This window comes from Amblyraja radiata, chromosome 4 (genome assembly GCF_010909765.2).
Source record: "Amblyraja radiata isolate CabotCenter1 chromosome 4, sAmbRad1.1.pri, whole genome shotgun sequence".
NCBI classification, from domain to species: Eukaryota; Metazoa; Chordata; class Chondrichthyes; order Rajiformes; family Rajidae; genus Amblyraja; species Amblyraja radiata.
In genome coordinates this window covers 67,533,130-67,560,432 of record NC_045959.1, presented here as the reverse complement: position 1 = coordinate 67,560,432, position 27,303 = coordinate 67,533,130, and the positions used below count along the sequence as shown (strand labels likewise).

At 41.0% G+C, this 27,303-nt stretch overlaps 1 protein-coding gene across 3 annotated transcripts in view; it reads right to left on the bottom strand.

Moving 5' to 3' along the window:
- dtna (dystrobrevin alpha) overlaps nucleotides 1–27,303 on the bottom strand; it is a 182,359-nt gene that overhangs the window by 48,286 nt on the left and 106,770 nt on the right. For all 3 annotated transcript variants that reach the window (XM_033019687.1, XM_033019688.1, XM_033019689.1), the window contains exons 11-15: nucleotides 23,541–23,618; nucleotides 22,974–23,066; nucleotides 12,409–12,496; nucleotides 10,852–10,940; nucleotides 5,682–5,795 (exon numbers count right to left, since the gene is read on the bottom strand). In XM_033019687.1, the coding sequence (XP_032875578.1) occupies nucleotides 5,682–5,795; nucleotides 10,852–10,940; nucleotides 12,409–12,496; nucleotides 22,974–23,066; nucleotides 23,541–23,618 (462 nt within the window). The remainder of the gene's footprint in view (nucleotides 1–5,681; nucleotides 5,796–10,851; nucleotides 10,941–12,408; nucleotides 12,497–22,973; nucleotides 23,067–23,540; nucleotides 23,619–27,303) is intronic.

Genomic DNA, 27,303 nt, shown 5'->3' with positions numbered 1-27,303 from the left:
AGACATATCTAACTTTCCCCACCTCCCATTAAACCAATTGTCTCTAGTATTTGACATTTCTAGACTGGGAAAAAGACTTTGACTATCTGTGCCTCTGTAATATTATATACTTCTATTAGGTCACTCCTCAACCTCTGACGTGCCAAATAAAACAATCCAAATTTGTCTAAATTCTCCTTGTAGTTACTACCTTCCAATATAGGAAACATCAACCTCTTCTGTATCCTCTCCAAAGCTTCCACATATTTCCAGTAGTGCTGTGACCAGATTTGCACACGATACTCCAAATGTGGCTTAAATAAAGGTTTACCTAGCCGCAATTTGCCTTGCCAACTTTTATACTCAATGCCCAGAATGAAGAAGGCAAGCCATATGGCTTATTTACCACCCAATCTGGTTGTGTTGCCACTTTCAGGAGCCTGTGGATTTGTACCCCAAGATCCCTCGGTACATCAATGCTCCTGTAGGTTCCACCACTTATTGTGTACCTTGCCCTTACATTTGACCTCCCGAAATGCATCACTTAACATTTGTATAGATTAAACTCCATCTGCCATTTCTCCATCCAAATTTCCAACTGATCTATATTCTGCTGTAACCTTCGACAACCTCCCCTACTATTCACAACTCCACCATTTATTGACTCATGTTCAAGAAGGAACTGCAGATGCTGCAAAATCGAAGGTAGACAAAAATGCTGGAGAAACTCAGCGGGTGCGGCTGCATCTATGGAGCGAAGGAAATAGGCAACGTTTCGGGCCAAAACCCTTCTTCAGACTCCATTATTGAGTCATCTTCAGACTTAATAATTAGTCCACCTATATAGAAACATAGAAAATAGGTGCAGGAGTAGGCTATTTGGCCCTTCGAGCCAGCACCGTCATTCAATATGATCATGGCTGATCATCCAAAATCAGTACGCCTTTCCTGCTTTCTCCCCATATCCCTGGATTCCGTTAGCCCAAAGAGCTAGATCTAACTCTCTCTAGAAAACATCCAGTGATTAGTCCACCTACATTCTTAGTCAAATCATTTGGATATATTGGAAACAACAGGGATGCCAGCTTTGATCTCTGCAGAACACCATTTGTCACAGACCTCCAGTCTGAAAAATACCCCTCACTAATACTGTATGTTGTCTATATCCAAGCAAATTTTGTATCCAACTTAACATGGATCTCATTTGATTTAATCTTACGGACCAGCCTATCATGAGTCGCCTTGTGAAATGCTTTACAAAACTTCATGTAAACAGAATTCACTACTTTACACTCAATCATATTCATTACACAATCAAGTTTGTGAAGCAGGTCCAACCTCACGCAAAGCCTTGCTGACTATGCCTAATAAATCTGTGCTTTTCCAACAGCGAGTAAATCCTGACCCCAAGAATTTCTTCTAATAATTTCCACCATTGATGTACGGTTCACTAGCATATTATTTCCTGGATAATCCCTGTTCCCCTTCTTAAACAAAGGAACAGCATTAACTATTTTCCAATTTCTCTGAAATTTCCCATTGCTAAAGATGATACAAGGATCTCTATCAAGGCTCCAGCATGCTCGTCCTTTGCCTCCCTCAGCACCCTGTGATAGACCCCATTAGCACTGGGGACTTACTACCTTGCTGCTTTTCGAGAGACCCAGCAGCTCCTCCCCCCCTAATGATATGCTATCAACACGCTCCTTCCTGATCTCACTATGCGCCAAGGTCTTCTCCTTAGTGACTACTTACTGTTGTAAGGTACTCATTAAGGACCTCAGATAGACGCAACTCACCCACTTCATCTGGCTCCATGCATGAAATCCCTCCTTTGTCCTTGAGTGGACCTATCCTTTCACCAGCTACCCTCTTGTTCCTAATACAACTATACAATGAATTGGGATTCTCTTTAGATCTCCTGATTCCCAGTTTAATTTATTTCCTGTTTACTTTGTATTCCTTAAGGGCATTGATGGATTTCAGCTTCCTACACTTCACATTTGCTTCCTTTCTAGTATTAACTAAACGTATAATCTCTCTTTTTTCAAATGATAAGATGCTCTGCAATAAAAAAATAGAAAATAGTTTGGTTGCATATATCAGATATATTTTCACCATAGTGATGAAAATGTCATCTGTAAATACAAGTCATAACAACATCAAACACACTACGTGATCTGCAATGCGAGTGGCTTGTTTTGATTTGTTGCTAACTTTAGATCTACTCTTGATGCTCATTATACTCAAGACTATATGTAAGGAAGTTCATTATCAGTCAAGCTTTGACTGGGATCAATTCCATAACATCAGCTTGATTGATCAAGCATGTTAATATTTAGCAGGTGCAGGTCCATCTGTATGATTTAACTGTGAAGAAGTAAATAATTTATTTTTAGTTTGAACAGTCTATGAAAGTAAGCATGCAGGTACAGCAGGCAGTGAAGAAAGCGAATGGCATGTTGGCCTTTATAACAAGAGGAATCAAATATAGGAGCAAAGAGGTCCTTCTGCAGTTGTACAGAGCCCTAGTGAGACCACACCTGGAGCATTGTGTGCAGTTCTGGTCCCCTAATTTGAGGAAGGACATTCTTGCTATTGAGGGAGTGCAACGTAGGTTTACAAAGTTAATTCCCGGGATGGCGGGACTGGCATATGCTGAGCGAATGGAGCAGCTGGGCTTGTACATTCTGGAGTTTAGAAGGATGAGAGGATATCTTATTGAAACATATAAGATTGTTAAGGGCTTGGACATGCTAGAGGCAGGAAACGTGTTCCCGATGTTGGGGGAGTCCAGAACCAGGCGCCACAGTTTAAGAATAAGGAGTAAGCCATTTAGAACGGAGACGAGGAAACACTTTTTCTCACAGAGAGTGGTGAGTCTGTGGAATTCTCTGCCTCAGAGGGCGGTGGAGGCAGGTTCTCTGGATGCTTTCAAAAGAGAGCTAGGTAGGGCTCTTAAAAAATAGCGGAGTCAGGGGATATGGGGAGAAGGCAGGAACGGGGTACTGATTGGGGATGATCAGCCATGATCACATTGAATGGCGGTGCAGGCTCGAAGGGCCAAATGGCCCACTCCTGCACCTATTGTCTATTGTCTAACAGTTCTACAACATTTCTACTACAATGTTTTCTTAGTTCAATTAGTTAATCTATTACGTAATTTTCTATTTGTGAAAATTTCAGAAAGTTATTCTTGACTTAATTGTAGATTCTTAGAGTGGTACTGCACAGAAATGAGTCCTTTGGCCTTCTTTGTCCACACCGACATTTTTTCCATCTACACTGACCCCATTTGCTTGCACTAAGCTGAATCCTATGATGTCTTGCCTATTTAAGTGCCTAATTAAATTTCTCTTAAATGTATTGATTTTACACACCACCAACTCCTTCATCAGTGTGATCATGATATCAACCACTCTCAAATTTCCCTCACATTCCCTTTCAAACTCCTTCCTCTCATCTTAAACCTATGCCCTCTTGTTTTTGTTTAAAATTAATTTTGAAATCAAATGTATTGATAAAGCAGACAGTAGGAAAGATTTACATGAGTCATTAATAGTGATTTTGGATCTAGGTAATGTGTGGATTACTCAGCACAATTATATCTGTCATTTTGATGAACATGATTGTAGAAACAAGAACAAAATCAAAGTAACATAACTTGGTATTGAATTAGTTTGTTCTGACACTACTCAAACATAACGATCAAACAAAAAAATAATTATTATGTACTCAAATGCCTCTGGAGTTTGTGGTATGCTGCTGTCAAAGCAGAGATGGACATAGATGAGTTGACGATGAAAAGAAAATGAAAAAAACGCCTGATCTATGCACCCAAGTGCCTCACATTAAAGTGGATAGTGCCTTAAAACCTGAAAAATTTGGAGGGGAACAAGCAGAAGATCATTGTCCACCAGACTGTTTTTGTCTACCTTTTAATAGACTACCTGCGTGATTCAAACATCCAAACCTCATTGCCGATGGGAAGAGGAGTGATACGAACCTTTCAAGAGCACATGAAAATAGAACTGGGCAGTCTTTAAGGAGCTCAATTTAAAATCATTTATCTCCATTACTAGCTTAGTTTATAAATGATCAGCATGCCCAAATTCTGCAGCTATAGAAACGGTGTGCAGTAACTTCATACAAATGGCTGAACTCAATGATTGGTCAAGGACTACAGTGGATCATGATAAACAATTTTTGTGATAATTAAGCAGAGATATTTCTGTCCTGATATTTTGTCCTCTTATAGAACATTCCCTTTACTCATTTTTGTAACCAGGGTAAGTGAGGTGTTGACCTCTGTGGATCACAGCACAAAGACAGTTTTTACTTATCAACAGACTACAACAAGCAGGTTGCAATCTCACACTCTCCCATCCACGCATAGTGTGCACTGTCATCAAAACCTAAAATGCTGGAGTAACTCAGCGGGTGAGACTGCTCGCAGAGTTACTCCAGCATTTTGTGTGCCTCACCCGCTGAGTTAATCCAGCGTTTTGTGTCAACCTTCGATTTTACCAGCATCTTTAGTCAGTGGCGGACTGGGTCTAAAAATATTGGTTGCCAGGAGACAAAGGGGGCCTACTTCATCAGGGGCCCACTTGATATAGGGGGCCCACTTCATCAGGGGCCCACTTCATCAGGGGCCCACTTGCCATCGGGCAAGCTGACACCCTGGCCAGTACACCACTGTCTTTAGTTCTTTCTTACCTGTAATGGACAGCACTATTTATCCAAAATAACATTTTATTTCCCTTCACTTCGGCAGGATGTGGGAAAAAAATCCTATTGTAGAAGAGGGAAACATAGAAAAATAGGTGCTGGAGGAGGCCATTTGGCCCTTTGAGCCAGCACCACCATTCAATATGATCATGGCTGATCATTTAAAGTCAGTAACCCGTTCATATCCCTTGATTCCTTTAGCCCCAAGACTGAGGGATATTAACCACCTGATGACGCCGCAGTGGCTGCCTCACCAACAGTCTGTCTCGTCCTTTTCTTCTTTGTCGTTTTTTAGTGCTCTTTATGTTTTAGTGCTCTTTAGCTTTGTTTTATGTGGAGGGTGGTGTTGGGGTGGGGGTTAGGGAAAACTTTTAAAAATCTCTTATTTCGACGGAGATGTGATTTCCGTATCGTGTCTCCATTCCTACTGTGGCCAAACATTAAGGAGCTGGCGGCTGGGAATCGACTTTGGGAGCTCCAACTGCGGGAGCCTGCGGATTTTAACATTGTGGAGCTCGCAGTCCCTTGGCTAGGGATCGACTTCGGGAGCTCCAAGCCGCAGGAGCTTCAACCACCCCGGCGTGGGGGCTTCGATCGCCCTGACTGCAGATGGTCTGACTGCCCCGACCGCAGGAGAATAAAGTGTGAAGAAGATTTGACTTTATTGCCTTCCATCATAGTGAGGAATGTGGCGAATTCGCTGTGGTGAATGTTTATGTTAACTTTCATGTAGTTGTGTGTTTTGTTGCTTTTTTTTACTATGACTATGTTAAATCGAGTTCCTCTGTACCTTAATTGGTACATGTGACTAAATAATACCCTTTGAACGGTTGGGCATAAGGTCAGAGATAGAGTGGAAAAGAGAAATTGAAGAGAAAAGTTTGAAGGGATCTCTGGCCTGCGACTGACCTCATCTCTGGTCAACGTCTCCCAGTCAAATTTTCAATCCAACTGCATTTTCAATGAGTTACCTGAGGAGTCGTAGCTCAGCAAGAAGGGTTGGATTCTGTTGTGCCTTGTCAGGTGTGGGTTGAGATGCCTGTTCGTGCTCAAGCCTCAATCTCTGAATTTCTTGCAGGATTTCTCTGATGAATGACAAATGTTATTGCAGGCTTATATTGCAACAAATAAATTGACGTAGAACACAATTGCAGATACTAGTTAGAATTATGATTAGAACGCTTCAAAGCTTTTAATTTAAGTTTAGAGATACGACAACCGAGTCTACCCCAACCATTGATCATGCATTCACACCAGTTCTGTTATCTCATATTTTTATCCACCCCCTAAAAAACTAGGGGCAATTTATTAAGACCAATTAACCTACAAACCAACAGGTCTTTTGGGATATGGAAGAAAACCAGAGCACCCAGATGAAACTTACAGTCACAGGGAGAGTGTGCAAATTCCACAAAGACAGCACCCGAGGTCAGGATTGCCTTCCCTTTCCAGCAATTTATTTGCTAATATCCAAAGCAAATTGATCACAATTGCCTCGGAATATATTCTGCTTTATTTCAAAGACCCAAAACTGTTGACTGGCACAAAACCCATAGAAAATGGTAGCATGGTGTTAGGATGCATTAAATTAGACGAAAGTTTATTAAGCTGGTTTTGGATTAAAACAGTGGACTGTGGGCTAAGAGGTACTAAAGACCAGCAGTTTAATTAAAATGTGAATTGTAACCTTAACCAAAGGCAGTGAAAGACAGGATAATATCACCTTAAAGAGGCCAGGATGAAGAAGCTTCCAATGCACATAATTTAACTCTTGTTTTTATATACACACAGGACGTTGATGAGACAGGCAGACATTTGAGGCAAGAAACCTGGTAGATATATTACATCGCGCGGTGGGAAATGTTGCTTTCAATCTGAGGAGGCACACTGGCACTACACAATATGAAGTCATGTATGAGGAATTGGCAAGCGGTCACTGGAAATTCTCTCTGTTGGCTATCCTGGTCATGAGCAACCTCTGGGGTGGAAGATTGCAACCTTCACGTGGTCCGCCTTGTTTCGACGAATGCAATCAAATAAGATCAAATAGAACAAGTTGTCCTCCAACTTTAGGCTGTGCATGCCATACGCAAGAAGAAGAAGAAGAAGAAGAAGAAGAAGAAGAAGCGACCTCTAAAAATATAACCTGCAAAACTTAATGTTCACATTGCCCTCTGGTTAAGAAGAAGATTAATTTGGGATCCTAAATTACAACCACTGCTTTTTTCAGTTTAGCATTGTAACACCCTGGTATCTTAATCTTCCATTTTCCTTTTGATTTGGTCATAGAGTGATACAGTGTGGAAACAGTCCTTCAGCCCAACTTGTCCACATCGGCCAACATGTCCCAGCTACACTAGTCCCACCTGCCTGCGTTTGGTCCATATCCCTTCAAACCTGTCCTATCCATGTACCTGTCTAACTGTTTCTTAAACGTTGGGATAGTCCCTGCCTCAACTACCTCCTCTGGCAGCATGTTCCATACCCCCATCACCCTTTGTGTGAAAAGGTTACCCCTTAGATTCCAATTATATCTTTTCCCCTTCACTTTGAACTTATGTCATCTGGTCCTCGATTCCCCCACTATGGGCAAGAGATTCTGTGCATCTGCCCGATCTATTCCTCTCATGATTTTATACACTTCTACTGTATAAAATCACCCCTTATCCTTCTGCACTCTATGGAATAGAGACCCAGCCTACTCAACTTCTTCCTGTAGCTCAGACCCTCAAGTCCTGGCAACATCCTCGTAAATCTTCTCTGAACCCTTTCAAGCTTGACAATATCTTTCCTATAACATAGTGCCCAGAAATGAACACAATACTCTAAATGCACTCATCAATGTCTTACACAACTGCAACATGACCTCCCAACTTCTATACTCAATGCTTTGATGAAGGCCGATGTGCCAAAAGTCTTTTTGACCATCTTATCTACCTGCCACTCGACCTTCAAAGAACCATGCACCTGCACTCCTAGATCGGTCTGCTCTACAACACTCCCCAGAGGCCTACCATTCACTGTGTAAGTCCTGGCCTTGTTAGACATCCCAAAATGCAACTCCTCACATTGCTCTATATTAAATTCTATCAATAAATTCCTCAGCCCACCTGGCCAATCGATCCATATCCTGCTGCAATCTTTCACAACCATCTTCACTATCTGCAAAACCACCCACTTTTGTATCATTAGCAAACTTGCTAATCTTGCCCTGTATGTTCTAATCCAAATCATTGATGTAGATGACAAATAGTAACAGGCCCAGCTATAGATGTTAAGCTCACCAGCCTATGGTTCCGAGCATATAAGCATAAAATTAGGCACAGTTCCAATGCAAGGTTCATACATGGAGAAGGCATGTCAAACCTAAAATACCCACATCCTATGATAAGAGAAATAATGATGTGAGGAATAGCATCAGGTTAACAGCCTAAAGGCCTAAAATGTTGCCATGACACCTCAAAGTATCATGACCACACCCTGTCATTAATATCATTTGGATAATACTCATTCATTGGTGGAATGGTGGAAGAAATATACTGAGGATGAAGAGGCACTGATGGAATCGAGATGCGTTTAATTTGTATAAATCAATCCAGTTAGTTTCCCTTTGTACATTTTAGGTTAAAATTATCCCTTCCCTCCCACCACATATTGTAGTGACAGAATCTCCTTCTAGTGAGGAAGTTTGCGTTATTCTCTCATCCCATCCAAGTTTTTCTTACAAAGATCCTGCAAAATCAACGGCTGGCAGTGTAAATTAGAATCACTTCTATTTTAGGATTATTCTTTCTTTTGCGACCAGCTACTCCAACATTTTAGAAATTGATTTCAAATAATTGATCCACCACTTTTATCCATATATACTTTACTTTTCCCTGTGAATATGGATGAAATATTTATTATCTTTGTCTCTCCCTCTCCAAATACAAAAATGCACAAAGCCACCCTTTGAGTTTCCCTTACCCGTATGTGCTATGGACAGTTCCTGCGTTTCTCTTTATATCAACCATCATTCTATCACGTTGCAAATGATTGAAAGTGGATTGATCGGGTGGTAATTAGCCAAATTGGATTTATCCTCATTTTTGTGGACAGGACATACTGGGCAGTTCTGGGACGGCACTAGTGTTATAGATGTACAGGAATTGTTTGGTTTTAGTTCTCTGGCAGAAATTTTGTTTTAGTCCAATAGCAGGTACTGTATCCAATGGTTACTTGATATCATATTGATGAAATGGAATTGGTTGCAAATGGTGGGCCTTCAGGAGGGTGTGGAGAGAGATCCGTCCATTAGACACTTTAACATTGCTGCAAAACATCAACCTTCTCTTTAGCATTCACATGCGGGGCTCCACCAATATGAAGGATGAGAATCTTCTTTGGAGTTGGCTCCTACGACTGGTTGTTTAACTGGCATGATGAGAAGGGGTGAAAAACATTGATCTGATCTGGAACTGGATCAACCTTGCTGTTTTAGTGTTGCAGCTTCACCACATTGCCACCTCATTTTAAAGTATCTCCCACTATTTACTTCACTGGAGACCCTTGGACTATCTTTCATCGGACTTTATTTACACTAAATGTTATTCCCTTTATGTGTAGAGAAGAACTGCAGATGCTGGTTTAAACCGAAGATAGACACCAAAAGCTGGAGTTACTCAGCAGGCCAGGCAGCATCTCTGGAGAAAAGGAATAGGCTCAATATGATGAAGGGTCTTGACCCAAAACGTCACCTATTCCTTTCTCTAGAGATGCTGCTTGACCCACTGAGTTACTCCAGCTTTTTGTGTCTATCTTCGGTTATTCCCTTTATTCTATATCTGTACACTGTGGATGATTCGACTGTAATCATGTTTTTTACTGTCCCTCAGTACACATAAACTAAACAGCTGCACCCAGTATGCTCTTCTGCACTCAATAAAACTGTATTAATATCTGGGCTTGATGGTTATGCTGGAGTGAGTTTAGTTTTAGTTTAGTTTAGTTTTTTAGTCCAAGAATCTCCAATGAGGTAGATAGTAGCTCAGGACTGCTCTCTAGTTGTTGGTAGGATGATTCAATTGCTTGATAACAGCTGAGATATGTGGACATCCTATATAACAGATGGTGCCTTTGTTGTGTTTACTTCTACCAATGGTATTCCACAAGCAGATCAATGAGGAGAGATGTTAATCTTCATGTTGGTTCAACTGTGGCAGAACAATCTGGCAGTTATATCCCTCAGGATTCAATGCCTGGTGGTGTTACCAAGTCCCTCTTGGCGATGGATATTGAAGTCCCCCATCAGCGTACCCCACTTAGTGCCCTTTCGACTTTCAGTGCTTCTTCCAAATGTTGATCAACGTGGAAGAGCAGTGATTCACTATCATAGGGAGGATGATGGCAGTAATCGTGCAGTACTTCTTGATTAATACAGGTGTCAGAGGTTATGGGGAGAAGGCAGGAGAATGGGATTCGGAGGGAGAGATAGATCAGCTATGATTGAATGGCGGCGTACACTTTGTGGGCCAAATGATCTAATTCTACTCCTATTCCTTGTGACCTGCTGTGCATTTCCAGCATTTTCTGCCATCTTCTGGTTAGATTCTGAGAGAACTATGACACGGTGCTGCATGACTTGTCCGTCCATGGGACAGTGGTCGCCGGCCGTTTCTGAGGAAGACTTTGCAAGGTTGATTGGCCTTCATATGCCACTCCCAGAACTCAGTGCCGAGAGTCAAGAGAGTCAAGAGTCAAAAGTGTTTTACTGTCCCGAAAAGGAACAATTAAATTCTTACTTGCAGCAGTTCAACAGATATGTAAACATAGTACTCCGGACCTCAGACAACCCATTGATCCATCTAGTTTATTTCTTCTCTGCATCAATGTGGCTGTCATGGTAGAACTGAGTGGTCATTTTTGAGGGCCTTTGAGTCAAACATAAGTCAGAGCAGATCAACTTAGAAGTCTTTTCTTTTATTCACTGAATTTAGTTTTCATAGCTGCCATGGTTGGATTTGAACTCAAGTGGCTATCCCCATTAGTCCCGGCCTCTGAATGACTAGCCCTGTCATTTTACCACCTTGCCATCATCCTACCATTTTCGTTGGACATGCAAAGTACAGGTATAGGAACATAAAATTAAGAGTGGACACTTACCTATTTTTGTTTTCAAGTTCAGCAATCAACTGCCGCTGCTGCTTATTTGCATCTATGGTAGAAGTTATATCAGAGGGAGCGCGCTGTTGCTAGAAAGATTTGGAAACATTTAGAATTAGCGCAATTTTTACTGCAGATCAATAGAATGCATTGGAGATCACAGAAGAGGGGATAGGTTTGCATTTGCAGCAGTTATACCCAAGTTGCCAATTATGTTACAGTGTAAACAATATTGTATATTAACCTGTTGCGTCCTTGCTGGACCATTTTTGAAATTAAACTTGATCACTGACTTTAACTGTGAGATCTAATGGAATTTAACCCCTTGACTAAACTTATGTCCGAATCAATTGGGAATGGTATGGATGGGAGTAGGATTCTGGGTGATTAGAGAAAGGAGGCTTGAGGCAGGGCCCTGAGGTGAGCCAGGTCAGAACTGGAAACTGGGAATCCAAGATGCAGGACAGAACGCCATAGGAGATCTTTCTTCCCTGTGACCACAGTTTAAGAATAAGGAGTAAGCCATTTAGAACAGAGACGAAAATGGAGCAGCTGGGCTTGTATACGCTGGAGTTTAGAAGGATTAGCAGGTATCTTATTGAAACATATAAGATTATTAAGGGTTTGAACACGCTGGAGGCAGGAAACATGTTCCCGATGTTGGGGAAGTCCAGAACCAGGGGCCACAGTTTAAGGGTAAGGGGTAAGCCCTTTAGAACGGAGATGAGGAGACAGTTTTCACCCAGAGAGTTGTGAGTCTGTGGAATTCTCTGCCTCAGAGGGCGGTGGAGGCCGGTTCTCTGGATACTTTCAAGAGAGAGCTAGATAGGGCTCTTAAAGATAGCGGAATCAGGGGATATGGGAGAAGGCAGGAACGTGGTACTGATTGTGGATGATCAGCCATGATCACAGTGAATGGCGGTGCTGGCTCGAACGGCCGAATGGCCTACTCCTGCACCTATTGTCCATTGACTATCAAATTTTACAACTCCGCCCCCTTCTGTCATGGGGTAGACTGAGACTGAGCCCGACCCCTCCCCTCCCCTCAATCTTTGCACATCCCCCAAGCCTTTCCACTCGTCACTTTAATTTCATGTTTCATGTATTTTGTGCTTTTTATGACTGTTGGCAGATCAATTTCCCTATTGGGATAAATAAAGTTCTATCGTATCGTAGCGCAAAGAAATCCTTAAAAAACATCAGTGTTAGAGGCTAACAGCAAACAAAATGGAGACATTTTTTGGCTGGCAAGTGATGTGCTGCAGAATGAAGGTTTTACAATTTATGTCAATGACTGGGATGAAGGTGGCAAAGATATGACCTCATAGTTCACTGATGACCCAGGAAATAGGTAGCAGGGCAATAAAACAGAAATACTCAATTTGTCATCAGCAGCTTAAAGGGTCTGAAGCTTTAATTCTTGTAATCCATCCCCCATTCGGCTCGATTGTAATCATGTATTGTCTTTCTGCTGACTAGTTAGCATGCAACAAAAGCTTTTCACTGTACCTCTATACACGTGCCAATAAACTAAACTGAAAAAAAACTCAAACCTACTGAAGATGCTGCTTCAGCAGCTAGTCGTGCTGCATATCTTGCTATCAATCGATGTTCTTCATCCAATCGGTTTGGACTGTCAAGGACACTATAAAAAAGGGGAAAAAATGAACAAAATGAGCCATTTATTTTAGTTTTTAATCTCAGTAATTAGAATTTATTTTTTTCCACTGGATATTGTTCGTATGGTAACATTTATTTCAAATTTATCATTGGGAATGACTTATGGAAAATGAGGCTTACTTAAAGATTCTTTAGTTATATAATTTGTATAAAATGGGTTGCCAGAAGCAAAACACTTACAACTGACTCCTATTACATACTTGAGACAGAATATACTGTAAAATAAAGGTTTACCATTCACTGTTCACCATTTTATCGTTCAAGACATAATCATTTGATTTGTGTAGGGAAGAACTGCAGATGCTGGTTTAAATCGAAGGTAGACACAAAATGCTGGAATAACTCAGTGGGACAGGCAGCATCTCTGGAGAGAAGGAATGGGTGACGTTTCAGGTCGAGAGTCTCGACACGAAACGTCACCGATTACTTCGCTCCAGAGATGCTGCCTGTCCCGCTGAGTTACTCCAGCATTTTGTGTCTATCGACATTTGATCTGCAGGTATGTTTCCTCAAGTCTATCGAACCCCAATTACAACAATTATTTTTATATTAGCTCTTTATAAATCCAGTGGTAATTATTATTCTGCAATAATAATTGTAATAAAGTCAGGAATTATGATGAGAAAAAACAGAACAAGAAGTAGGGAAGGAATGGGTTAAATTTATTGGGGTTTAACAGAAAATGAGGAAATTATTCCCTTTTTTGGAGACTTTCGTTACCAATAGACAGAAATTTAACATACCTAACAAAAGAACCGCAGTGCAGGAACTTTATTTTAGAAAAAATGTTAAAATCTGAAACATCCTGTCAAAAAGAGTTGTGGAAGCAGATATAATGGTAACTTTTAAAAGAGAATTGAAAATCTACTTGAGAAGCAGCAAATTGAGGGACTAGAAAAGGAAGAAAGTTAGGAGAATGCGATTAAATAGCATGTTCAAAAGAGCCGATTAGTTTTTTTTGTGCAGTTGGATCCTGAGTCATTGTGTGATTTGGGTGATATTAACAGCATTGTTGCTCAAACACAAAATAGTGCAAAAGCAATCTTCGACTGATTTACAGTGGTAGAAACTCAAGTGGGCTCATTTCTAAGCCTAAAATTATTGCTCTGATGGAAAACCTTAATATTACAATGGTAAACACTAACGCCAATTTCAGGATACATTCACTTTTAGTTAATTAGAATCTACCTACAGAATGAAAATAGTTATTCTGTAAACAAATGGTGCCTGCTTTTCATGTTTAATTACATTAATTAGTGCATCAATGAAGTCCACACTCAGTGGCTCTTTAAAGTTGAGAAAAAAGTAGGTTAACCTATGATTAACCTTTGTTGGCACTGGGCTTGTACTCACTGGGGTTTAGAAGAATGAAGGGGGATCTGACATCTGCACTAATCAAGAATTTATCTATCTCTGCCTTAAAAATATCCACAGAACTTGGCCTCCACAGCCTTCTGTGGCAAAGAGAGTCACCACCCTCTGACTAAAGACATTTCTCCTCATCTTTCTAAAAGAATGTCCTTTAATTCTGTCCTAGACTATCCCATTAGTGGAAACATCCTCTCCATATCCACGCCATCCAAGCCTTTCAATATTCTGTATGTTTCAATGAGGTCCCCCCTCATTCTTCTAAACTCCAGCGAGTGCAGGCACAGTGCCGACACAATCATCATAGGTTAACCTACTCATTCCTGGGATCATTCTTGTAAACCTCCTCTGGACCCTCTCTAGAGCCTGTGCATCCTTCTTCAGATATGGTGCCCAAAATTGCTCACAATATTCCAAATGTGGCCTTACCAGCGCCTCACAGAGCCTCAGCATTACATCCCTGTTTTTGTATACGAGCCCTCTTGAAATAAATGCTAGAATTGAGTTTGCTTTCTTTACTACCGATTCGACTTGCAGATTAACTTTTTGGGAATCCTGCACCAGCACTCCCAAGTCCCTTTGCACTTCCGATTTCTTGATTCCCCATTTAGAAAATAGTCTACGCCTTTGCTCCTATTATCAAAATGCATGACTCCACACTTTGTTACACTATATTCCATCTGCCACTTCTCTGCCCAGTCTCCCAACCTGTCCAAGTCATCCAGAGTCCCTGCTTTCTCTTCACTACCTGCCCTTCCACCTATTTTCGTATCATCCGCAAACTTGGTCACAAAGCCTTCAATCCCCTCGTCCAAATCATTAATATACAACGTGAAGAGTAGCGGCCCCAGCACTGACATCTGCGGAACTCCGCTAGTCACTGGCAGCCAACCAGAAAAAGCCCCCTTTATTGCCACTCTTTGTCTTCTGCCATCAAGCCAACCTGCTATCCATGCTACTATCTGCTTTGGACTCTCATCTTCCTTAGCAGCCTCACATGTGGCACTTTATCAAAGGCTTTCTGAGAATCTTAGTAAACAGCATCTACTGACTTTCCTTTGGCTTTCCTGCTATTTACTTCTTCAAAGAACTCCAGCAAATTTGTCAAGCAAGACCTCCCCTTCACAAAGCCATGCTGACTTCAGCCTGGCTTTGGCTTGGACTTGGCATGGTTGGTGTGGACTTGTCAGCTGGCTGTTTCCATGCTGTAACCTTTAATCAATTAATAAACAATTGGGCCAAAAAGTCTATCCAACTTGCAAACATTACAGATATATACTTCATCCCAGGGAACATAATGCTGGCGAATGCAAAACATTATCAAGAGTTATTAAATAAGGCTTATTTATTGAGTTGTACAAAACTCCCCTGCAATATTCAAACACAAAAGATCAGGGAGGATTACAAGCAAAATATATGAACCTCAACCAATATCAATAAAATAAACTGTTATGACTATTTTTGTTGTAAATATGTTGATGATGGCAGCAAAATAATTTCAGTTGTATGGATTCATTTTATTAAAAAAGTTCTAAGATTAGTGTAGTAAAAGCTGCCACCAAGCAATAATTAATAAATCTATTGCCTAGTAAAACATTTTGCAGCCATTAGTAAGACAACAAAAACCATGAAGAGAGATAAAAAATATGATAAAGTATAAATAACAATAATAGGAGTAGTTTATTTACATTGATAATGGAATGGAAAAGTATGAAACACGTTAGGGAAATGTGTAATTAAAAAAGATGATAGTCTTGTGGGAAGTTTAATTGCCCTAAAATTAATTGAATGATAAAATGGATAAGGAAATGGAGTTCCAACAAAGTGATCAGGATTAACTTTCTATTCCAGAATGTATGAAACTCAACAAAAGAGGATTAGCATCCAGACCTAATACAGAGAGTGCATCAGAGCGGATGAAAGAACGAAAAGGAGTGAACCTTTAGGCAATATATTATATGTTTAAACATAATAACAATAAAAGACAGAAAAGCACAGGGTAGTTAAATATAGAAAAGCCAATTGTGAAGGACTGGCAACAGAACTGGTAGAAAGAAAACATTATTAGCAGGTAATTAGATACATTTCAAACACTGACATACAGATAACAAAAAAAAAAATTCTGCTTAAAGAAAACAAGAACGATATAAATATTAACAAGAAATCATAGGAAAAACAAAGTATATGAGAAATAAAAACTAAGGACATATCACAATTATACAACCATTACAGCAAGCCGTGATAATCAAGAAGACAAAGACATTAGAGGCCAAACAATTGATAAGGAAAAGAGAACTAGGAAACAAAATTATCAAGGAAACCAAACAAAACAGTAAAATGTTCCAGACATTATACATTAAGATGGTCAATGGGGAGGTACGGTTAATGTTACTGTTATTTCTCACCAATTGTTTGTTACATGGATCATGAGCAAAGAGGCATTGACATTGTGGTTCCCCTACCACTTCCTGTTTGACATTCTTTTGCATGTCCTTCTTCCCTTCCTCACATTCCCTTAACCATATAACCATATAACAATTTACAGCACGGAAACAGGCCATCTCGACCCTTCTAGTCCGTGCCGAACACGTATTCTCCCCTAGTCCCATATACCGGCGCTCAGACCATAACCCTCCATTCCTTTCCCGTCCATATAACTATCCAATTTATTTTTAAATGATAAAAACGAACCTGCCTCCACCACCTTTCCTGGAAGCTCATTCCACACAGCCACCACTCTCTGAGTAAAGAAATTCCCCCTCATGTTACCCCTAAACTTCTGTCCCTTAATTCTCAAGTCATGTCCCCTTGTTTGAATCTTCCCTACTCTCAGTGGGAAAAGCTTATCCACGTCAACTCTGTCTATCCCTCTCATCATTTTAAAGACCTCTATTAAGTCCCCCCTTAACCTTCTGCTCTCCAAAGAATAAAGCCCTAACTTGTTCAACCTTTCTCTGTAACTTAGTTGCTGAAACCCAGACAACATTCTAGTAAATCTCCTCTGTACTCTCTCTATTTTGTTGACATCCTTCCTATAATTAGGCGACCAAAATTGTACCCCATACTCCAGAATTGGCCTCACCAATGCCTTGTACAATTTTAACATTACATCCCAACTTCTATACTCAATGCTCTGTTTTATAAAGGCCAGCACACCAAAAGCTTTCTTTACCACCCTATCTACATGAGATTCCACTTTCAGGGAACTGTGCACAGTTATTCCCAGATCCCTCTGTTCACCTGCATTCTTCAATTCCCTATCATTTACCATGTACGTCCTATTTTGATTTGTCCTGCCAAGATGTAGCACCTCACACTTATCAGCATTAAACTCCATCTGCCATCTTTCAGTCCACTCTTCCAACTGGCATAAATTGGGACGACAGATGGCACAATGGGCTAAGTGTTCGGCTGGCAACCAGAAGGTAGCCGGTTCGAATCCCGCTTGGAGTGCATACTGTCGTTGTGTCCTTGGGCAAGACACTTCACCCACCTTTGCCTGTGTGTGAATGTGTGTGAATGTGTGTGAGTGATTGGTGGTGGTCGGAGGGGCCGTAGGCGCAGATTGGCAGCCACGCTTCCGTCAGTCTGCCCCAGACAGAAGTAGCTTACCACCACCGAGTGTGACTGAGGAGTGAATGAATAATGCGATGTAAAGCGCCTTGAGTATTAGAAAGACGCTATATAAATCCCATCCATTATTATTATTATTATAAATCTCTCTGTAGACTTTGAAAATCTACTTCATTATCCACAACCCCACCTATCTTAGTATCATCTGCATACTTACTAATCCAATTTACCACACCATCATCCAGATCATTGATGTACATGACAAACAACAGTGGACCCAACACAGATCCCTGTGGCACTCCACTAGTCACTGGCGTCCAACCTGACAAACAACCATCCACCGTTACTCTCTGGCATCTCCCATTCAGCCACTGTTAAATCCATCTTGCTACTCCACCATTAATACCCAACCATTGAACCTTCTTAACCAACCTTCCATGAGGAACCTTGTCAAAGGCCTTACTGAAGTCCATATATACAACATCCACTGCTTTACCCTCATCAATTTCCCGAGTAACCTCTTCAAAAAATTCAAGAAGATTAGTCAAACATGACCTTCCAGGCACAAATCCATGTTAACTGTTCCTAATCAGACCCTGTTTATCCAGATGTTTATATACATTATCTCTAAGTATTCTTTCCATTAATTTGCCCACTACCGACGTCAAACTAACAGGTCTATAATTGCTAGGTTTACTCTTAGACCCCTTTTTAAACAATGGAACAACATGCGCAGTACGCCAATCCTCCGGTACTATTCCCGTTTCTAATGACATTTGAAATATTTCTGTCATAGCCCCTGCTATTTCTACACTAACTTCCCTCAATGTCCTAGGGAATATCCTGTCCGGACCTGGAGACTTTTCCACTTTTATGTTTCTCAAAAGTGTCAGTACTTCCTCTTCTTTGAATCTCATAGTTTCCATAGCTACTCTATTTGTTTCCCTTACCTCACATAAATCAATATCCTTCTCCTTGGTGAATACCGAAGAAAAGAAATTGTTCAATATCTCCCCCATCTCTTTTGGCTCTGCAGATAGCTGTCCACTCTGACTCTCTAATGGACCAATTTTATCCCTCGTTATCCTTTTGCTATTAATATAGCTGTATCCCTTCTCTCAATTTCTCAGCTGATGGGAGCGGGCAAATGCTGTTTCTTTCGTGACCAGGTTGTACAGCACACAACATATGGGCTCGATTGTAATCACGTATTGTCTTTCCCTTGACTGGTTAGCATGTAACAAAAGCTTTTCAATGCACCTCGGTACACGTGACAATAAACTAAACTCAACTCAGTATTTCCAAAAGTATTGATGCCCATCATTGGAATACCACAGGGGTTCCACACAACAGTCTGAATAACAGATACATCAAGGACACCACTGGTATGTTCTGTATTATGGCAACATCACCTGCTATTCGTGTATGTGGTTACTGGATCAGAGCTGTGAGATACGTCAGGAGTGGAAAACTTTTAACTCGCAGCACCCAGCCTTTGACCCATCGCAGTAACTGCAACTGGATGAAGGAAATGAGACTCCTGCTACGATAACTGGCATTGCCGTGTGTGATGAAGTCCCTCTGTTCACTCACCCAATGGCACATGCAGAGAGTGAAAATAGTTCAGAAAATGTCTCAGTTCACGTAAGGTACTTGAAAGGGAATGTGCCTGGTGTCAATGGCTTCCAGCACGATGAGAAGCAGTAACCATGCACATACTCACTCCAACACTCGTTTATCGCAAGCAAGAGGGAATAAAAGGAAGGTTATCCTCTGTACATCCTTCAGTGTCTTAGCTAAAGCAACAGTGTATTTAAAAATGCAAGATCTTGTTTACATCTCCAATAACTGGCAGGCATAGAAGATTAGTAAGTATGCAGATGATACCAAGATAGGGGGTGTTGTGGATAATGAAGAGGATTTTCAAAGTCTACATTTAGGCCATTTGGAAGAATGGGCTGAAAGATGGCAGATGGAGTTTAATGCTGATAAATGTGAGGTGCTACACCTTGGCAGGACAAATCGAAATAGGACGTACATGGTAAATGGTAGGGAATTGAAGAATGCAGTTGAACAGAGAGATCTGGGAATAACCGTGCATAGTTCCTTGAAGGTGGACTCTCATATAGACAGGGTGGTAAAGAAAGCTTTTGGTATGCTAGCCTTTATAAATCAGAGCATTGAGTATAGAAGCTGGGATGTAATGTTAAAATTGTACAAGGCATTGGTGAGACCAAATCTGGAGTATGGTGTACAATTTTGGTCGCCCAATTATAGGAAGGATGTCAACAAAATAGAGAGAGTACAGAGGAGATTTACTAGAATGTTGCCTGGGTTTCAACAACTAAGTTACAGAGAAAGGTTGAATAAGTTAGGTCTTTATTCTCTGGAGCGCAGAAGGTTAAGGGGGGACTTGATAGAGGTCTTTAAAATGATGAGAGGGATAGACAGAGTTGATGTGGACAAGCTTTTCCCTTTGAGAATAGGGAAGATTCAAACAAGAGGACTTGACTTCAGAATTAAGGGACAGAAGTTTAGGGGTAACATGAGGGGGAACTTCTTTACTCAGAGAGTGGTAGCGGTGTGGAATGAGCTTCCAGTGGAAGTGGTGGAGGCAGGTTCGTTGGTATCATTTAAAAATAAATTGGATAGGCATATGGATGAGAAGGGAATAGAGGGTTATGGTATGAGTGCAGGCAGGTGGGACTAAGGGAAAATAATTGTTCGGCACGGACTTGTAGGGCCGTGATGGCCTGTTTCCGTGCTGTAATTGTTATATGGTTTGTTATATGGTTATTAAGAGCCAGCATTACTGCTGCAGCCACAGATATTGAAGTTCACAATGACGCTCTTTGCTGGAGGAGCCAACAGATTTTAATCATACAATACAATAGGACTTTATTTATTCCAGGAGGGAAATTGATCTACCAACAGTCATAAAACCCAACAAGATACATGAAACATGAAATTAAAGAGACGTGTGGCCACTTTCAAGAAACAAAGATGAGTAAAGTAGAAGCCAGTTCAAACACAATTCTATATATTCATCATTCATTCCCATGTTCTATTTTCCTTTACTCTCCCTTGGCCACTTCTTGTCATTCCTTCTCAACACAATTTACTACATACACCATATCTGTCCAGCTCACCATGCTCTCCTCCCCCCAGTGTTGGTCTAAGCCAGTGTACAAGTCTCAGGCAACCAACAAGTCATATTCCAAAATATTTTGTACCCGTTTGTTCAGAATCCTGATGATTCGGCATCAGGTTAGTCTTTGCATTCCCTGCAGCATACTGTGGCCCCTATTCACGTGCTGCCTGCAGCATACTGTGGCCCCTATTCACGTGCTGCCTGCAGCATACTGTGGCCCCTATTCACGTGCTGCCTGCAGCATACTGTGGCCCCTATTCACGTGCTGCCTGCAGCACACTGTGGTTCCTGTTCTAGTGCTCCCTGCAACACATTGTGACCCCCATTCTTGTGCTCTCTACAACACACTGTGCCCACCGTTCTTCTGCTTTTTATTATACACTGTGCCCCCTGCTCCTTTGCTCCCCCTAATACATGGTTGCCCCTGTTCCCACACTTCCTCTATGACTGCTTCCCCTGTGCTCCCTCCAATACTCTGTTGCCCCAGATTCTGCATTCGCTTATAATGCATCTGCTTTTGTTTCTTGTATTCCCTTCAATTATACTGGGCTCACTGGAAAATGTACTTTATAAATGTAATGTGTAAAAGTGGAGCTTTAGCTAGAATAACGCCCAGAAAATGTGCCTGTGGGTACAAAGTCTCAAGAGTGCCGGAATAGAAAACGTCCAAGAATGGAGGAGGCTGCACAAAGCGGTGGACATTGCTGAGCCCATCATGGGTACTGATTTTCCAACCATCAAAGGAATCTTATAGGAAGTGCTGCCTCAAGAAATAATATTATCAAAAACCCACACTTGCTGGCCTTGCTCTCATCTCATTGGACTATTGCAAGAACTATTATCTTCATATCAAGAACATCTTCTTCCTCTCAACCATCAGGCTCTTGAACCACCAGGCACAACCCTTATCACTTTGGCTTGCACTATTATAGTCTGGTTTACCTAGTATAACTGATAACTTATTGCATATTTATTTGTTGTGTGTAATGTACCAGGAAAGCTGCCACAAGTAATAATGCATGTGACAATTAAACCCGTTTGACTCTTGAGTGTTAAACTGTGAAGTCAATCAACCATCCTGTTGCTGTGAAACCCACTCGATTCTACCATCCCAATAATAGTCTGGCTTCTGGTGACAATCTCACATTGAGAACCAAGCACCTTTACATTCCACGCTCAATCACCTACCTCTTCAAACTCAAACCGATGTATTATATCAAATTGACTGAGTATCTGCCTCGATTTCTCCATGCTATATGCCAGTACTTTTTAAAAATACTACAACTGTCCTTCTTATCTCTTCACCATTCCAGGCCAAGGAAGAAAACGAGTGAATAAAGAAATCCAAGTATCAGGAGTGAATAAGTTCGGCAAAGAACACATGGGAACAAAAGACCAGAAAGGGAATGGTGGGAAAAAAAGGCAAAGAGAAAAAAGCATTGTGAGATTTACTAATATGGAATAACAAAGAAAGAAAAGAGAAGTGGAACTGAAAATAAAGGAAGCAAATTTAGATCAGATGCAATGGATTGTTTGGCTTTTGTCAGCAATCGATGGGGGCATATAAGGAAAAAGATTATATGTAGCATTACATTTGATATATAAATATTCATCAAACCTGAACTTACATAGCTTAATAATTAATCACAACTGAGGGGATTCTGAATATAAAGATCGTGACAGTAAATAACCAACATTTGAAAAATGGACATCAGATGTTAAAATTCAACAAAAGGTTGCTCCAGTTCATATGGGACAGTCCTGATAAAATATGGTTGGGTTCTCTAAAGAGCAGCCTAATACTTGATGTTGTCCCCTTTTGTCTCAAGCAGTGCAGTTGACTAAGTGAAGCCAGACTTCAACAGATGCAACTGACCTTAATTGTATTTTTTTTTATCATTTCCTCATATTCATTTATAGCTTTGATTTTCAAACGATATTCTATTTTCATTTCTAAATACTGTTATAATCATGGTTTTAATAGTTATCAGAGAATGAGTTAGAATGGCAATTTCGGAAACCTAATTGATGTGAAATGTGGCAGATTATGATGCTGTTTAGCATTGATGAAAACTAAAATTAATATTATTAACATCAACTTTAATAGATTTTCTTGTAGTAGTTCAAATATAGAATCCGTTACATATTTTAGATTAGTATTTTATCTCACTATTGAATATCTTCTGCATTCTCAGAAAGCAGTGTGAATTTAAAGCTTTGTGGATACTTAATAAATAAATCACATTCTTTGTCGTTGTTTGCACATCAGTGGAATGGAATGACTAATTTTGAAAGGCTTTTCTTTCAAACATTATTATTTCTAAGTTGGGTAAAAGAAACCTCAACTAACCGTGGAAAATTGTTCAGAAGGAGGTTGATATATAGCCCAATCAGAACATGTTCATCACCCAGTCTATCAGCAATATCAAGGCTGTACTGTAACCTAGAATGACGGAAATGTGAAAAAATGAAATCTAAAGAATAAAAGAAAGCATTGCAAAAGGTTCACGTGAAAATTAAAAAAAAATTAAATTGAATAATAAATTTTCACATGCACAAACACTACTTTGTTTCGGTTTCAAGATATTCAAACTATAATTCACTACACTATTCTACTAGTTTGTTAACCGGTTTAGTGATTGGGGTGAGATTATATAAACCTGGGTCAATAATTAAGTAAAAGAGCCATCTTAAATTATGCAATTGAGAAAACATAAATTCCTTTTAATACTAAATAAGAGCAGAAATATTTCTACCGATATAAAACTGCAGAGGTGGACTACTTGAAATTCAACTTTCAGATACTCAAATGTATGTACTGGTATATATTTATGTTATTTGTTAGCATGATATATGATGTTCTTTTTGCATTGTTATTAGCTCATGCCAGATACGCTACACTCTACTTAATACTCACCCTTTGCCTCTCAGCAAAGCTGGAGTAGCCCTAGCCAGTTGTTTGTTCTGCTCTACTTCATTGATCTCATCAGGGAAGCTATTAACAAGATAAGAACACTGAACAAAGAACAATACTGATGAAATGGGTCAAAGCAAAACTGTAAAGTGCACACAAATGTAAGCACATGGCAAAAACAAAATACCCAATAAAGAACCTAAAATGCATTATGCAAAATCATTAAAGATACATCAGAAATAAATGTGGTAAATCAACATAGGACTGAACAAAATTGTAAGGTAGCTTTAATGGAATGGAGAAGAGTGTGATTAATTATTGCTGGGACTAACTGCACATGTTCACTGCTTACAAGAGTTCTATTGGCAATATTCAATTAGGAGTGCCCGACTGCTACAATGAAAGATATTTATACTTTTCTGCAATTAGAGTGGGTAAATCGATTATTTAAGCAGTAACTTAAGGGCTTGTCCCACTTGGGAGTCATTTGCGTGTCATTTACGCGACATAGTTTACATGTCACGACGCACGCATGGTGAGGCATGGTGGCATATGCAGTGAAGCGCGGTAGCGCGCAGCGCCCCAGGATTTTGGGGTTCTCAAAATCCTCGCACGCCACCTGTGTGACGCCCAAGTGGGACAGCCCCTTTATGCTGCGCATATGCTTCATGCTCCTCCTGTTGCACTGCTGTCTCTTTGCAAACTCCAGTGACGTGCCACTCTGTGGAAGAATGGCACCAACCAAAATGCTTGACCCATGATGTAAGGTTCAGAATTGTATCAGTCTCAATCTGCATCACTTTGAAATAGAACTTATTGCTGTTTTGAAATATGAATGGGAGAACAGATTGGTTTAAAAAAACTAAAAATGCTTTCTGATAATCACCACATGATTATTTCCCTGGAGGGGTCTAGGTGAACTTTATACATTCATTGTTGAATAATCGTATGCTATCCGAGGTACAAAGCTCTTAATAAATACAAATGGTCAGTGTGAATGCATGGCTACAGCCATTCATAAGTTTACGACAGTGTAAAGATTTCTTGCACGTGTTCATGGCAATTTCGAGCAAGAATAATCCACTTCAGCACGTGTCATCCACATGAGGTCTAAAACCTGCAAGAGCAAAGCATGAAAGTGTGTTTTTCTTTAACCTACTGGACTGAAGAATCCTTACTGACAAGCTGCAGAGTACACACCAGGCTGTGTAATTTAGAATAGTTAATTCAATAACACAAATGTAGGGGAGAAATGTGGGATTATAAAAGTAAAAAGAATCAAAATATATGTTGAAAAGAAACTTTGAGAAAAGCAATTGGGAGATTTTTTTTTTAATACTTCTACTGGTTAATTTTCCGTGCCAGAGAAGTTTCTTAGCAGTCCTTCAAAATTAATATATACCCGTATTTCCCCGCAATGAAGACGCTGTTTTCTACCCAAAAATAAGGCATGAAAATTTACCTGCATCATGGAGGCCGAAGGTTAGGTTGTTAGCCAAACAAGATAAACTTGGCTATCCCTCAGTACAGTAACATCAAGAACGATGTTGTGGTGGGAGATTGCAACCTTCACGTGTGCAACCTTCGACGAATGCAATCCACCTGGCGTGCACAATCAAATAAGATCAAATAGAACAAGTTGTCCTACAACTTTAGGCTGTGCACGCCATACGCAAGAAGAAGAAGAACGATCTTGCTGTTCTGAAGGATAGCCAAGTCTATCCCTCATTGCTGGCAGCTGATGGGAAGCGGCTGTAAAGTGTGAAGCAGCTGTAAAAGGACGTTGCCGCTGGGGGGGGGGGGGGGGGGTGGAGAGTTCCATTCACAGTGTATGGGGAGTCTGGCCCCGGGTCAGCACGGCCTGGGCTGCACAAATTGGCTGGGCCGACAGGGGTAAAGTTGCCGGGAGGGCAGGAGCGTTGAGAAGGAGGGGGTCCGGGATCATGCCAGCAAATCACTCACTCACCGCTGCCGCGGCACTCCGGGCACAAAGGCACCGCATTGTGGCCGGGGAGGGAGGTAGCTCGGGTGGCTGCGAGCGGCCGCCGGGACCGGACAGCGGAACCGGCCGCCACTGCAGCGCCTTTTGCCCGCCAGCCAACCACGGTCCTTTGGCACAGGCACAGCCAGTGAAGGTGGTGGTTGGCGGGTAGCTACTGGGCGGAAGGATGGCTGCTCTGTCCCGGGCTCATTCTCTCTCTCTCTCTCTCTCTCTCTCTCTCTCTCCCTCTCTCTCTCTCGCTCTCTCTACCAGTCCTGGGACAGGCGACCTGGTCGCTGCAGCTAGACCTGGGAGCTACAGCCAGTCCCCGGGCTCGCAGACAACCGGGGAATTACAGCTAGTCCCAGGGACGCGAGGGGTCTGGGAACTGCAGTCAGTCCCGGGGCACGCCGGCGATGTTGCCGATCCCTGGACTAAACCGAACCCTTGATCCTGTCTCTCCATCCTTTTTTCAAAATGTAGCTACTTAAATTGAGGGTGCGTCTTCGACCCAAGTGCGTCTTCATTGCCGGGAAATACGGTTAAAATTTACTTGGAGTTGAATGAATAAACTCTAACATTTTCTAGTTTATTGAGTGGGTACTTAGTGCTAACTACCCTAGCTTTGTGTCTTTATGTTGACTTCAATGATGCATCTGTCAATGAGCTGCTCATCGAACAACAGGCCAATTCATTCAGCCACTGCCAAAATTCACATAAGTAGATGTCATGGTCTGTTCACTACTTTCTTCCATAACTACAGTGAACACATATGTCCTATCATTCCTCCTGCAAAACATCCATTGAAAACTGAATATATCCAAAATCAAAACATTTATTCCTTAAAAGGACTGATTAAATTAAAAAAAGGGTGGCACATCATCATATATCATATTCATTCATATTCATTCATATACTTACTAAAAGTTGTGTATATGTTATATGCAGTTGTCTTTACATCTTCGCAAAAACACTACGTGGTAAAGATTACATTTTTACATATTCCGATTGACATTTTTCCCCTCGATGCCGAGAGCACCTTCACTGAACATTTTATGCTTTATCTCTCGATTTATTCTCGACTCATTACAAGAGTCAAGAGTGTTTTATTGTCATATGTCCCGGATGGAACAATGACATTTTTAGTTGCTGCAGCACCACAGAATATGTGAATATGTAAACATTGTACATAACGGGAAAAAAAGAAAAAGTTAAATAAAAAACAAATATAGTGCAAATAACAAATAATAATATAGTCTTTTGCAGTTCAGAGCTCAGAGCTTATTCGTTGTGTTTAATAGCCTGATGGCTGTGGAGAAGTAGCTGTTCCTGAACCCGGACTTTACAGTTATCAGGCTCTTGTACATTCTTCCTGATGGCAATGGTGAGGTGAGTGTGTGGCCAGGATGGTGTGGGTCCTTGATGATTTTGGCTGCCTTTTTGAGGCAGCGACTACGATAGATCCCTTCGATGGTGGGGAGGTCAAAGCCAGTGATGGACTGGGCAGTGGTCACAACTTTTTGGAGTCTTTTTCGCTCTTGGACGTTCAAGTTGCCGAACCAGGCCACGATGCAACCAGTCAGAATGCTCTCTACCGTGCACCTGTAGAGGTTTAGGAGAGTCCTCTTCGACATGCCGAATCTCCGTAATCCTCTCAGGAAGTAGTCGCTGATGTGCCTTCTTTATAATTGCATCGGTCTGCTGGGTCCAGGAAAGATCTTCGGAAATATGCACGCCCAGTAATTTTAAGTTTTTGACCCTCTCCACCATCGTCCCTTTGATGTG